Source organism: Nematostella vectensis, chromosome 9 (genome assembly GCF_932526225.1).
Source record: "Nematostella vectensis chromosome 9, jaNemVect1.1, whole genome shotgun sequence".
NCBI classification, from domain to species: Eukaryota; Metazoa; Cnidaria; class Anthozoa; order Actiniaria; family Edwardsiidae; genus Nematostella; species Nematostella vectensis.
The window spans coordinates 5523629-5539245 of NC_064042.1; the positions used below are offsets into that span (position 1 = coordinate 5523629).

At 42.6% G+C, this 15617-nt stretch overlaps 1 protein-coding gene across 1 annotated transcript in view; it reads left to right on the top strand.

The window, feature by feature from the left end:
* The window catches only part of LOC5504897 (centrosomal protein of 164 kDa), a 29844-nt gene that overhangs the window by 6761 nt on the left and 7466 nt on the right, over positions 1-15617 (top strand). Inside the window, exons 10-30 of the mRNA XM_048732031.1 lie at positions 582-650; positions 1095-1416; positions 1833-2045; positions 2178-2255; positions 2699-2821; positions 5452-5511; positions 5614-5676; positions 6460-6603; positions 7060-7164; positions 8278-8367; positions 8508-8611; positions 9166-9310; positions 9461-9679; positions 10832-11024; positions 11208-11289; positions 11804-11897; positions 12000-12065; positions 12980-13036; positions 13657-13767; positions 14072-14529; positions 14839-14951. Coding sequence (XP_048587988.1) covers positions 582-650; positions 1095-1416; positions 1833-2045; positions 2178-2255; positions 2699-2821; positions 5452-5511; positions 5614-5676; positions 6460-6603; positions 7060-7164; positions 8278-8367; positions 8508-8611; positions 9166-9310; positions 9461-9679; positions 10832-11024; positions 11208-11289; positions 11804-11897; positions 12000-12065; positions 12980-13036; positions 13657-13767; positions 14072-14529; positions 14839-14951 — 2909 coding nt within the window. The remainder of the gene's footprint in view (positions 1-581; positions 651-1094; positions 1417-1832; positions 2046-2177; positions 2256-2698; positions 2822-5451; positions 5512-5613; positions 5677-6459; positions 6604-7059; positions 7165-8277; positions 8368-8507; positions 8612-9165; positions 9311-9460; positions 9680-10831; positions 11025-11207; positions 11290-11803; positions 11898-11999; positions 12066-12979; positions 13037-13656; positions 13768-14071; positions 14530-14838; positions 14952-15617) is intronic.

Sequence of the window (15617 nt, forward strand, 5' to 3'; positions counted from 1 at the left end):
AAAGCTGCTTTTGTGTAGGGAAACACTGATGGATAGATGACGAGCAGTAACACTAATATTTGGTATTTGTATAGTGCAAATTAAAACATATCAATAACCAAATGCCCCATCTACACTAACAATTTTTAGTTAACAATTTTTATGTGGCATTTTTTTATTTGCTAAGTGTAGATGGAGCAACTATATGTGGCAACTATAGTTGCTCAAAAGCCAGCAGGTTTTTCTTGGCAATGAAAAATTGTCACACATGAAAAATTGTAGTGCAGATAAGCATTAGTCATCCAATACAGGTCAATGTCGTGCGTGAGAGATGGGATCTCTGACTTAACGTTGAGAACTATGCTAGCCGGCTCTCATTCAAATGTATTTGTTTTTCAATGTTGTTTAGAATAACACCGGATAAAAGCAGGCTACAGAGTCCTCAATATAAAAACCAGGCTTTCCACCTGTGAAAAAAGTTGACCTGACCGTGGTTCGAACTTTGGTTCTTTTGCTCGAGAGACGAAGCTGGTACAACTGAGCTATCGCGCCATAGAAAGAGTGCTATCCATATATAAATTACATTTCTGTTATTGTTTTAGGAGGGTCACATTCCAGACTGATGGCGATAGCAAGGACAAGCAAAAGAGAGAGAAAGAAGAGCAAGACAAGTAATTGCCACCCATTAGTTTGCTACCATGTCATAAGGGGCCAACTTATTTAACTTTTAAAGGGGGCGGGGGCTTTTTGAAGAAAAAAAACCCAGACCTTCTACATGACAAAAATATATATACTGCTCGAGATTTATTATCAATTTGATTGGTTTGTGGTGAACAAGTTAGTAAAAGAAGTATAAAAAAAACTCTGAAAGAGTGATGCCGTTACATTGGATTGAGCTTCAGTGATTGTGATTAAACTTTGCATTAGCAAAGATTTAGTTCAAATGGGTTTCTTGTTGTACAGCAAAAGAAATACCCAAAACTCTGGAAGACCTTTGAAAATCTCTTCTTTTCGTTACATTACATTCTTTACCATATTTTGTGAATAAGAAGATATTGTTGAGTTTTATCAATCGTGATAAAAGATTGTGATGACAAAGGTTTGTTGGTGTGTAGGCTAGCAAAAGAAGTAACCAAGACTCTGGAAGAGCTTCGAAAAACGAAGGAAAAAGAGCTGGAAGACGCCAAAGTCAAACTGGAACAGGAGAAGAAAGATTCTGTCAAGAAGCTGAAGGAGAGACTTGAGAAGGAGCGGGAGAGCGAGGAGGAACGCTTGCAGAAGGAACATGACGCCGTGATGAGAACACTCGGAGACAAGGCCCGGGAGGACACGCTTGAAGAAGAAGCCATGCTACAGGAAGGAAAGCAGGATGCGCTACGCAAGCTCCGACAGACGATACAAAGAGAGAGGGAAGAAGAGGAGGCGGCCTTGAGAAAGGTGAGGCCATATAACTGCCAAGTGACTTAATGTCACAGGCTTACACGATAAGTAGCTTTGAGAAAGGTGAGGTAATGTGATTCAATATGCTACAGCCTGTAAGGTGTGGTCATGTGACGTATGGCCTGTGTGATAGACGGCCTTCAAAAAGATGAGAATGTCACAGACTTGTACTGTAACTCAGTGACTCAGGCTTGCTTCTCAAGCTTTAATTTCTGACCCCAAATTACTATCTTGTGTCACAGTGCTAACACACTTGAACAAATACACACGGAATGCATTTAAAAGTTTCTAGTTTTACACTTGTAACAAACACATATGCATTGCGTTCAAAAGTATGTAGGTTTGCTAAAGAGTATATCATAAGGCTTCTTGTTTCATTGTTCTTAATTTTTTTTAAAACAATCCCCCTTCAGGAAAAAGAGGAGGCACTGGACGCCGTTCGAGAGGAGCTGGAAGAAGAACAGGAGGAAAAAGAATCGCGACTCAGAGATGAGAAGGAACAGAGCCTGCGAAAACTCCGCGAGAGTCTCGCGAGGGAACACGAGAAAGAGAAGAGAAAGATTGAGGAGGAGTATCACGCGGCCCTAGACGAGCAGAGAGAGAAACTGGACAAGGAGAAAGATGCTGTGAGTTTTGATAGCCAGGAGGGGGTTTTACCACCCTTAACCCTCCCGTTCTGCCCTTAAATCCTTTACTGCCATTTTAACAAGTATACTAGGGTCCATGTATATTATGAACGTTGCATTTTGTTTTCCAAGGAAATCGAGAAGCTTCAGCAGAAAAACCAGTATGAACTACAGCAGAAGAAAACCGAACTGATTGAAAAACACGAGAAGGTGATTCCTCGTCTCATCAATGAATGTCGACCAACAACTTCTTTGTTATTATTTACAATTGAAATACGACTGTTTATATAAAATACAACTTTAAAATAACCATCCACGAATGAAGTCTGATGCTATACTGTAATGGGTGTAATTTTATTTGGTCCCAACACCTGCAAACTAGTTTCTAGGTGCAGAGGCTTGAAAAGAAGCTATGGAAAAAGAGAATATAGAAATTTGATATAACTACCACGTTGTCGTAGTCATCGCGCGGGTACCCTGTGTGTCACAATTCATCTAGCGGCGCACTGTCTCAGTATATTTTTATTCGCTTATCATTACATATATAGGTTATTTTCGAAGTTTGTTTGCCTGAAATGAACGCTTTTAGATAGCGCCTAAATCGTGCCTCAGTTTATATATTAGCTTATGATTAATCGTGATTAATCGTTCAGGCGATGGAAGACGTGTTGACCGAGTTGGATCAGGTGCAAAATGCAGAACTGAGCGAGACGAAGAGGAAGATGTCAAGCGTGCAAGCAAAGTACGACATGACAATGGACTCTCTTGATGTGGAGGTTAGTACACCACACATGACTATGGACTCTCTTGATGTGGAGGTTAGTACACCACACATGACTATGGACTCTATTGACGTGGAGGTTAGTACACCACACATGACAATGGACTCTATTGACGCGGAGGTTAGTACACCACACATGACTATGGACTCTCTTGACGTGGAGGTTAATACACCACACATGACTATGGACTCTCTTGACGCGGAGGTTAGTACACCACACATGACTATGGACTCTCTTGACGTGGAGGTTAATACACCACACATGACTATGGACTCTCTTGACGCGGAGGTTAATACACCACACATGACTATGGACTCTCTTGACGCGGAGGTTAGTACACCACACATGACTATGGACTCTCTTGACGGGGAGGTTAGTACACCACACATGACTATGGACTCTCTTGACGTGGAGGTTAATACACCACACATGACTATGGACTCTCTTGACGCGGAGGTTAATACACAACACATGACTATGGACTCTCTTGACGTGGAGGTTAATACACCACACATGACTATGGACTCTCTTGACGCGGAGGTTAATACACCACACATGACTATGGACTCTCTTGACGTGGAGGTTAGTACACCACACATGACTATGGACTCTCTTGACGGGGAGGTTAGTACGCCACACATGACTATGGACTCTCTTGACGCGGAGGTTAGTACACCACACATGACTATGGACTCTCTTGATGTGGAGGTTAATACACCACACATGACTATGGACTCTCTTGACGTGGAGGTTAGTACACCACACATGACTATGGACTCTCTTGACGTGGAGGTTAGTACACCACACATGACTATGGACTCTCTTGACGTGGAGGTTAGTACACCACACATGACTATGGACTCTCTTGACGTGGAGGTTAATACACCACACATGACTATGGACTCTCTTGACGTGGAGGTTAATACACCACACATGACTATGGACTCTCTTGACGTGGAGGTTAATACACCACACATGACTATGGACTCTCTTGACGTGGAGGTTAATACACCACACATGACTATGGACTCTCTTGACGTGGAGGTTAGTACACCACACATGACTATGGACTCTATTGACGTGGAGGTTAGTACACCACACATGACTATGGACTCTTGACGTGGAGGTTAGTACACCACACATGACTATCTATGGACTCTATTGACGTGGAGGTTAATACAACACACATGACTATGGACTCTCTTGATGTGGAGGTTAGTACACCACACATGACTATGGACTCTCTTGATGTGGAGGTTAGTACACCACACATGACTATGGACTCTCTTGACGTGGAGGTTAGTACACCACACATGACTATGGACTCTCTTGACGCGGAGGTTAGTACGCCACACATGACAATGGACTCTATTGACGTGGAGGTTAATACAACACACATGACTATGGACTCTCTTGACGTGGAGGTTAGTACACCACACATGACTATGGACTCTCTTGATGTGGAGGTTAGTACACCACACATGACTATGGACTCTCTTGACGTGGAGGTTAGTACGCCACACATGACTATGGACTCTCTTGACGCGGAGGTTAGTACAACACACATGACTATGGACTCTCTTGATGTGGAGGTTAGTACAACACACATGACTATGGACTCTCTTGACGTGGAGGTTAATACACCACACATGACTATCTATGGACTCTATTGACGTGGAGGTTAATACAACACACATGACTATGGACTCTCTTGACGCGGAGGTTAGTACGCCACACATGACTATGGACTCTCTTGATGTGGAGGTTAATACACCACACATGACTATCTATGGACTCTATTGACGTGGAGGTTAATACAACACACATGACTATGGACTCTCTTGACGTGGAGGTTAGTACGCCACACATGACTATGGACTCTCTTGACGCGGAGGTTAGTACGCCACACATGACTATGGACTCTCTTGACGTGGAGGTTAGTACGCCACACATGACTATGGACTCTCTTGATGTGGAGGTTAGTACAACACACATGACTATGGACTCTCTTGACGTGGAGGTTAATACACCACACATGACTATCTATGGACTCTATTGACGTGGAGGTTAGTACACCACACATGACTATGGACTCTCTTGATGTGGAGGTTAATACACCACACATGACTATGGACTCTCTTGACGTGGAGGTTAATACAACACACATGACTATGGACTCTCTTGACGCGGAGGTTAGTACGCCACACATGACTATGGACTCTCTTGATGTGGAGGTTAGTACGCCACACATGACTATGGACTCTCTTGATGTGGAGGTTAATACACCACACATGACTATGGACTCTCTTGACGCGGAGGTTAGTACACAACACATGACTATGGACTCTCTTGACGTGGAGGTTAATACACCACACATGACTATGGACTCTCTTGACGTGGAGGTTAATACACCACACATGACTATGGACTCTCTTGACGTGGAGGTTAATACACCACACATGACTATGGACTCTCTTGACGCGGAGGTTAGTACGCCACACATGACTATGGACTCTGGTGTCGTGTTCAATAAAGACTGTGTTTGCCACACCATCGAAGTTTCCTTAAGATGGCCTTTATTCTGGTTGCTCGCTATTAAGCTGATGTGATTCGTTTATTTTTAGATGCAAGAGGAATTTCTGCAAAAACGACAGGAGATGGAAGCAAAATACGCAGAGCAGTTTGTAAGTAAACTATATATCATCAAATTATAAATACCATTTATTATTTCTATTGTTTTTTGGTATTGTATTCTGCATTTAGAAAAAAATTGTTTTTCCCCTTAGAATGCAGCCAAGGAAGAGTTTGAGGCAAAGCTATGTCGAGCGAAACAGGAGTGGAAGGAAGAGGTGAGATATGATAACGGGGTGTCCGTGAGGCGAGATATGACTGCAAGGGTAAACAAATTACTGGATGGACAAGGGGAACGCACTTTGAGCAAGTATTTGCTACACTTTCTAAAATAACTATATATTGCACTTTATTATTGGCAGAAAATAAGTCCCTGACGAGACCAAATACAATAAATTTGACTTGTCGTAAGGGCTTTCGATATGCACACCATATCAGGGTCCCGAAAGTATTTGTAATAGTAAAAGTTGTATTTCTGTACAGTAAAAATTATGTTTCTTGTTATTATTATTGTTATTGATATACGATATAATAAATATCGTTCACCACCATTTGTTATCGTTGATATTCACGTCGACTGTGTTGTCGCTGATATTCACCTCGAGTGGGTTTTTATCTTTGATATTCACCTCTACTGTGTTATTAACGTTGATATTCACATCGAGTGGGCTAATATCGTTGATATTTACCTCGAGTGGGCTATAATCGCTGATATTAACCTTGAGTGGGCTAATATCGTTGATATTCACCTCGAGTGGGCTTTTATTGTTGATATTCACCTCTACTGTGTTATTAACGTTGATATTCACATCGAGTGGGCTATTATCGTTGGTATTTACCTCGAGTGGGCTATAATCGCTGATATTAACCTTGAGTGGGTTATTATCGTTGATATTCACCTCGAGTGGACTTTTATCGTTGATATTCACCTCGAGTGGACTTTTATCGTTGATATTCACCTCGAGTGGGCTTTTATCGTTGATATTTACCTCGACTTGCAGGAGACGAAGGAGAAGTTCAAACTGGAGGAGAAGCTCGAGAGAGAGCGGCGCCGTCTGCAGGAGGAGCACGAGGAGGTGATGGCTGAGCTTGCCCAGGACTGCGCGGACAAGCGCAAGATGCTTCAAGACGACATCGCGAGCGTAGTAAGTATTACAGCGATGCTAGACCACATCGCTACTGTTGTTAGTGTCGCTATTGCTACTGTTGTTAGTAGTACTCAGATCGCTAGACGACATCGCTAAGTTGTTAGTGTCCCTGAGATCGGTAGACAACTTCGCTACTGTGTTACTTGTCGCTCAGATCACTTGACGATATTGTTACTGGTGTTAGTGTCGCTCAGATCGCTAGACGAAAATGCTACTGTTGCTAGCGTCGTCCAAATCGCTTGACGTCAACGCTACTGTTGTTACTTGTCGCTCAGATCGCTTGACGACATCGCTAATGTTGCTACTGTCGCTAAGATCGCTTGACGACATTTCTACTGTTGCTAGTATCGCTCAGATAGGTAGAGGATATCGCTTCGGTTGTTAGTATCGCTCGCATTATTGCAGATAGCCCGAAGACGACATCCCCACTTACCTTTGTTTTGTGATCCACAGGAATCCCGACTCAGTAACGAGAGACAGCAAGTTGAGCAGCAACGCCAGCAGCTGGAGAAAGAACAGGAGGCTTTGAAAAAAGTGCAGGCAGAACTGGAAAATCAGGTAAGCACAAACAAGATAAACAGGCTTCCAAAATTTTGATTTACAGCGCAACCAGTAAACCGTGAACACCTGAAATATGTGTTGAATGTTTATTGTCTTCTGACGAATCAGACGCGAGAATTCAGACACTGAGACTTGTTGAGACATGTTTCTAGTTGATTTTTTTAATATCTCGCAAGTGATTGGTCGGAACAAACATTCCATACATATTTCCGGTGCTCGCGGTTTTCTTGGTCGCGCTATAAGCACTATGTTACTAGAAAGGTGAAGCGTTCAAACTGGATAAACGACGAAATAAATTAGTAAATTATAACTGGATTTACCTGCTAGTGACCTGACTTGATGGGCACTGGGACAGTGCTGAAAAACGCAAGACTATTTCCAGTACCCCGCGGTTAAACCAGCCTTTTTGTTTTGAAATGGCGGCGTTTTACCGGTGAACTGTCACATTTTGTCGAATGCTAAGAAAACTAGATCAAACCTAAGGCTAAAATTTTCTTTATGACTCCCTCATTATCAAAAAAATCTGTCATCTTTTGTACAGTATGGTTTTAATGCTGTACAGTAAGTCGAAACAGCGACCGAAGTCAGCCTTTCGTACCTTTACTCGAACGATTCAACAATGAGATTTTGTTTGTTTTCACCAGAACACGCGCATGCGCATACGTTATTCAGCACTGTCGGTCACTGGTGTAGCACAAACTTGGGAAATAGGCCATTGGAAAGCGAAAAAACAAGCTTGCATGAACTGGATAAACTGGTTTGAACTGACATGATCAGCAAGTCACGTGTTTACCTTTCCGAAACGCGCCATCTTAGGTCGTTTAAAGCCCTTTGATCCGATCTGCGTCTCGTGGTTTCGTAACGAAAACACCAAAATGCAATTGAAATACTAAATCCGCTTGAATGGTGTTGATTTCAAACCATCATACAACAAAACGGCTCTGTTATATTCCTAACGTATCATAAAATAAAGGGGAAGTTATATTTTATAAAATAGTTTTAGTTTAAAACATTCAAGCATTTTCACTTAAATTGGACCGAAGGACTTTCATTTCCTGCTATCTTGGTAAATCCTAGATACACATTAGACGTGTATAATTTTTCTTTCAGGAGAAGGACGTCGAGAAAAAAAGGAAGAAGCTTGATGAAGAGAAAGCGAATTTTGAGGCCGAGAGAGAACAATTGAATGATAACCGAAGGGTACGTCACGTGGTTATAATTTTGCTATGCGCTACCATGACAACAAGCCAAATGGCGCGAAACGGTGGCTCTGTGAGCTCGTAACGCATTAAGCTGTGTACTACTTCTACAATTGATTTAAACCATGTTTTTCCCTGTAGGCTCTGAGTGAGAATACCGCTGAAGAGGCAACAGCGGGCTCAAACCTGGAGGAGATTCAGAGGAAAATTAATCGCAGTCGAGAAGAAATGCAACAGATAGAAAGGTGTGTATTAGAAAGTTTCGTACAATTTTGCTTGCTAAGGTAGACGGGGCTATTTTGATTCGGAATTAATTGCTTCGGAAAGATATTTATTCTCTATAAGAGCGTTATTTGATTTTTTTTTATATTACAAGGCTCAGATTTGAAAGACAATTTGTAGCGAATCTCCAGAATTAACAACAAAAATTTAATAATCTGTCTGTGGCCTTCGAACTTGCGCTAAAAATGGCGACTATGATCCATATTTCAACAAATTCCCGATAAAAATGTGATCCAGCAAAGATAAGATTGTGATCTATTCTGTCTGCCTGGCGGTCTGTACTCAGCCACTTTTAGAGCACTGAAAGGAAATATTTTCTATATATTATTCCCCCTAAAAGATATAAAAATACCTTGAATTTATTTGGCCATCCTTTCTTGCTCTGTATTTTTCTGCCTCCAACGTGAAGAAGCTTTTTTAAAATTCACCAAACATTCCAAATTCCCCTGAAATTCAAAGTTTGTTTAGGGTGTTAAAATTATCTACCTTCTCATAAATTGATAACGTCATGTTCCAGACGAAAGAAAGAGCTCCAAGAAGAGGTGGACAAGCTGAGTGGATTGCGTGACCGCTTGAGTCACGACATCGCCGATATGAGGTCACGCTACGATCAAATGCAGCGAAGCTACCGTCAGCAGGAGCAAGAGTTCAACGCTTTACAGGTAACGCAGTAGAGTAAAGCAAAACCGTGTCAGGTAACGCAACACCATTACAGGTAACGCTAATGACCGAAATTTGATGAAGATAAACGTTGGATATTAAGCCAACATTAAGCCAGTTTTTATGTTTATCTAGTGTAAATATTGTTGTAGGAGAAACAGGAGCTTCTGAGGCGTAAACTTGACCAGATGAATGCAAATGAAGACCTGGACGATACGCTTGTGGAGGATCACGGGAAGCATTCTCGGAGCGCCCCTGTCAAGGAGCAGGAGCGAGTGCCTGACAGAGCTGGCGTGACAGGGAGGCGTCCATCAAAAGACATGGCGTTACATTTAGAGGACCTGGAGCCGCCAGGTGTGACAGCGAACAAGGTATTGTGTGACGTGACAAAGTATGATGGTGTGACAACAGAGTGTATGATGGTGTGACGTGCAAGGTATGATGATGGTGTGACATAACAAGGTATGATGGTGTGACTTGACAAGGTATGATGGTGTGACTTGACAAGGTATGATGGTGTGACGTGACACGGTATGATGGTGTGACGTGGCAAGGTATGATGGTGTGACGTGACTAGGTATGATGGTGTGTTGTGACAAGGTATGATGGTGTGACTTGACAAGGTATGATGGTGTGACTTGACAAGGTATGATGGTGTGACATGACAAGGTATGATGGTGTGACATAGCAAGGTATGATGGTGTGACATGATATGGTATGATGTTGTGACGTGACAAGGTATGATGGTGTGACGTGACACGGTATGATGGTGTGTTGTGACAAGGTATGATGGTGTGACATAACAAGGTATGATGGTGTGACATAGCAAAGTATGATGTTGTGATGTGACAAGTTATGATGGTGTGACGTGGCAAGGTATGATGGTGTGACATAACAAGGTATAATGGTGTGACATGACAAGGTATGATGGTGTGACATAACAAGGTATGATGGTGTGATGTGACAAGGTATGATGGTGTGATGTGACAAGGTATGATGGTGTGATTTGACATGGTATGATGGTGTATATAATAAATGGTGTATATAAGAGTGTCCGTAATCACCAGGTGTGTGTATTGTGACTGTAAGGAGTGGTATCATGAAATTGTTCATAATAACGAGGTGTGTGTGTGTGTATGTTATGACTGTAAGGAGTGGTATCATGAAATTGTTCATAATAACGAGGTGTGTGTGTGTGTGTGTATTGTGACTGTAAGAAGTGGTATCATGAAATTGTTCATAATAACGAGGTGTGTGTGTGTGTGTATTGTGACTGTAAGGAGTGGTATCATGAAATTGTTCTTAATAACGAGGTGTGTGTGTGTGTGTATTGTGACTGTAAGGAGTGGTATCATGAAATTGTTCATAATAACGAGGTGTGTGTGTGTGTGTGTGTATGTTATGACTGTAAGGAGTGGTATCATGAAATTGTTCATAATAACGAGGTGTGTGTGTGTGTATGTTATGACTGTAAGGAGTGTTATAATGGAAGTTTCCGTAATAACCAGGTGTTCGTATTGTAGGGTAGCGACTCGCGCGCAGGCTCCAACAAGCAGAGACGTACCCAGCTCTCCTCAAACACCGAGTCTGACATGTCCGACTCCCCGGGTGAGGTGTCCCCTCGGGCAGAATTTATGAGGAACTCAGGGCGTGGCAAGACTTCCCAGAGGGGCAAAGCCCTGGTCAAGAGCCACGCCCCTAAACCTGCACCCATAGGTGAGACGAGTGACTATGTCTTGTTTAATGTTTCGTATAGATTTGTCTTTGGATGAGCGAGATTGGCCTTGTTTAATGTTTTGTATAGATGTGTCTTTGTATGGGCGATTTTGGCCTCTTCTAATGTTTTGTATGATGTGTCTTTGGATGAGCGAGTTTGGCCTTGTTTAATGTTTTGTACAGATGTATCTTCAGATGAGAGCACTGCAGACGAACTTCAACAAAACTTACTTCTACTGCAGAAGCAGGCCGAGATACGTAACGCGTAAGTATCAAGACAATCTTGCCACCACGTGGACTGTACATAGAACCATTTTAGGTGACTTGCCATTTTGTATCAAAGTTTCATTTACTGCGATTTTCAGTATTCTGCGAGCTGTCATCAATAATTACCAACTGCTGAATCACTTTCTGGCTTTCGTCATTCAAACTAACGGAATCACATTTGGTGATTTATGATTTGCCAGCACCTTGCGGAGAGACCATTTCAGTGTAAGCCAATGAAAAGTCAGCAGGCGATTTAGCTGTGAAAAGTCGTCGGCGAGAGTTCGCAGAATATTATAATTAGCCTTTTTCGATTGGGGTTGCACTTTAATGTGGTAACAATGCCGAAGGATTCCAACCTCTCACATAAAAAAATAAAAAATATATAAAAAATAAATACTTTTAAAAGGTATTTACTGTAGCTCAACGAGTTACAATGACATCCATATACCCTCTCCGACTCCGCTCGACGTACAAGTGAAGAATGGAGAGATATGAGTTGCTTATCTTTTTAGTGACTTGAAGAAGCGTTTAGCGGTGGAAGGTGACGCTATTTCCAAAGCCAGGGCTTTTTTGAGACGACACAAGAAGTCAGTCCAGAAGCGACAGGTAACGCTACGTCACGTAACGCCCTATTTCCTCGTGGAGCGATAGCTTTACGTCGGCTAATGGAGGCGCAAGACAGATGAGGGGTCTTTTTTTTTTTCTCAGGCCGCGTTAGAGCAGGCGCGCAGAGAATGGAAGCATGACGTCACTTCAACTTACTCAAAGGGCAAGGTAAGTCAGCCGCCTAGCAACACGATGACGTAACGAAATAATGACGTAAATACACAATAACGTAGCAACACAATGACATAACTACACAATGACGTAACAACACGATGACATAACTATACGATGACGTAGCTACACAATGACGTAACTACACCATGACGTAGCTACACAATGACGTAACAACACGATGCCATAACTATACGATGACGTAGCTACACAATGACGTAACTACACCATGACGTAGCAACACAATGACATAACTAAACAATGACGTAAAAGCAGGATGACATAACTATACGATGACGTAACTACACAATGACGTAACTACACCATGATGTAGAAACACGATGACAACAACACGATGACATAACTATACAATGACGTTACTACACAATGACGTAACCTCGCGATGAGGTAACTACACAATGACGTAACTACACCACGGCATAACAACACGACATAAAGATGATATAACTTTATGATGATGACGTAACTACACAATGACGTAACATCACCATGACGTAATGACACAATGACGTAACTACACCATGAAGTAACGACACTAACGTAAGTACACCACGACATAACTACACGATGACAACTGCATGATGACGTTATTACACAATTACGTAACTACACCATGAAGTAACGACACAATGACGTAAAAACACAAAGACGTGACGATACAATGGTACAATAAAACAATAAAGCGAGAACGCAATTGATGGACACTATCACGTTTGATTACTCCGAAGGAGAGGAGAGTCGGTGGCATATCGACCCATTTACGTAACCATAGTAAAGCTAGCAGGCAACTATGGTGTTTACGTAACTACACAACGACGTCGGTCAAAGACGTTAGAGCAACGTACATTTTTTTTGTTAGTCAACTAAGAGAGTGTTGCGTTCTTCCCCAGCCCGCCTCGTTCAAGAACGCGTCCATCCTCGACAACGTCAAGTCTAAGCTGGAGGAGGTAAATAGTGCCGGGATTACTTGCTAGCTTTCTTGCTGTATGGTAGGGACTTTACGATTCAGGACGACGAGGGAACGAAGACCGTACTCTGGTTAGATTTATCAGCGCGCTGAAAGAAAAATATTTTCGAGCGCTCTGATGAGTCACATGTGTGTCGTCGTCCCCCCGTCCTCGTAATGTTCAAGGCCCGTAATATTTCAATTTCTCAGTATTACAGGCTGTTATTTCATATAATAGAGCCTTAAAGCCGCATTGTCACCAGTTTACTTCCGGAGGTCCGACGGAAACCTAATCCGTTAAAAGACAAAAGAATCTATTAGAATCCGAGATATTTAACAGGCCATCCGCTCTAAATTATCAATCACATCCTCAAAGAAACTTCCAATAGACACACTGCTTTCAATATTTTGAAATATGTTTCACGTTTTCCGTTAAAATCATCGGGTATTGTTACGTAATCGACCGGAAGTAAACTGGTGGCAATGCGGCTTTAACATAAGGAATACCTTCATTCAGGGTTTTTAGGGCATATAGATCCCCCCTCACACACGCCCTTCTTGACTCCTCACTCCAAAACACACAAACACGTCTTATTCCTTGTTCCTTTAATACGATAACAGGAGGAAGCCGAGCTGACGATAGTCATGGATAACATGAACGTTGGGCAGGAGTTACTGCAGCAAAAGGAGGAACGACTTAAGATCCTCGAGAACGCTCTTCTCGGAGGCATGGTAAGTCTGTTGTGGTAGCGATGATAGTAGTGGTGGTTATGATGATAGTGATGATTATAAGGGAGACATTGACAGAGGAGATGGTGGTAATGATGACAGTAGTGGTGGCAATGATAACAGAAATGGTGTTTATAATGTCAAGAAATATGATAACGGTGTTGATGATGTCGATGGCGTTAGTATTCCTGGTGATTTGGAAATGGTAGGCGATGATATGATGATAATAAGGATGACCAGAGAAGAAGATGCTGGTGGTATTGGTGATTATGTCATGATGATCCTTAAGAGTTCTCTCTGTCCCTAGACCACCACGACGTCTGACTCAGAGAGCATCCCCATCCCGGAGGCTCTATCCCGAAAATCCCACCTCCAGTCGAGGGACAAATACCGCCCTCACAGGACAGCCCCTACCTCCAGACGTCCCGCGGACGACGATGACTCCAGCGGCTTCAGTAGCAGCGACTATGGTGACGCCATCAATGACGTCAGAGTGGGCGCCCGCGGTCACAAGAGCGTTCGGTTTCCCGCGGGTGGCGAGTCTACTAATATAGACGAAGTGCAGCATTCCTTGTTCTCGATCAACACGGATCTGGCGCGAATTCTCTCCCTGCTACAGACACAGGCATCCCAACGAGGTGGTAGTTCTTATGGTTCATCTGGGCCCAAGTCCTCCCGCTACGCCCAGGCCATCTCTGAACCAACGCCATTCTTGCAGAGCATGAGGCCTGGGGCGAGCTACGCACCGGAGCATGCGCAGACAAGGTAGGTTTGCGTCCTGGATTTATTTCTCTCCGATATTTTTATTGTTAGCATTAGAAAAAAGGCATTCGTGCGCCGAGCCGTTACAAAAGCGTGATTCGTGCGCCGAGCTGTAGGTACGTTATATATGATTTTTTTTGTCCTGAAATATAATTCTTTTGTTCTTTGGACGTTCTTTTGTCCATAATTTTTTTGTTCTTTGGACGTTCTTTTGTCCGTTCGTACCTACGTGTCATATATAACGTTACCCGCCGAGCCGATACATGTCATCTGTTTCTGTTTTGCTTGATGTGATTACTTCTCTCTTCACAGCCGACCCGATCTAGCCCCCGCTCCAGTCCCTGGCGGTTACCAGTCGCTGTTCAAGCCCCCACAAGAAGGCGCGGAAGCCCTGCTCGAAAAAAAGTGGAGATCGTACTTTGGAGGTGTGTAATATCTACGTCATAAGTCGTACTTTGGAGGTGTGATATATCTACGTCATAAGTCGTACTTTGGAGGTGTGTAATATCTACGTCATAAGTCGTACTTTGGAGGTGTGTAATATCTACGTCATAAGTCGTACTTTGGAGGTGTGTAATATCTACGTCATAAGTCGTACTTTGGAGGTGTGTAATATCTACGTCATAAGTCGTACTTTGGAGGTGTGTAATATCTACGTCATAAGTCGTACTTTGGAGGTGTGTAATATCTACGTCATAAGTCGTACTTTGGAGGTGTGTAATATCTACGTCATAAGTCGTACTTTGGAGGTGTGTAATATCTACGTCATAAGTCGTACTTTGGAGGTGTGTAATATCTACGTCATAAGTCGTACTTTGGAGGTGTGTAATATCTACGTCATAAGTCGTACTTTGGAGGTGTGTAATATCTACGTCATAAGTCGTACTTTGGAGGTGTGTAATATCTACGTCATAAGTCGTACTTTGGAGGTGTGTAATATCTACGTCATAAGTCGTACTTTGGAGGTGTGTAATATCTACGTCATAAGTCGTACTTTGGAGGTGTGTAATATCTACGTCATAAGTCGTACTTTGGAGGTGTGTAATATCTACGTCATAAGTCGTACGTTGGAGGCGTGATATATTTAAATC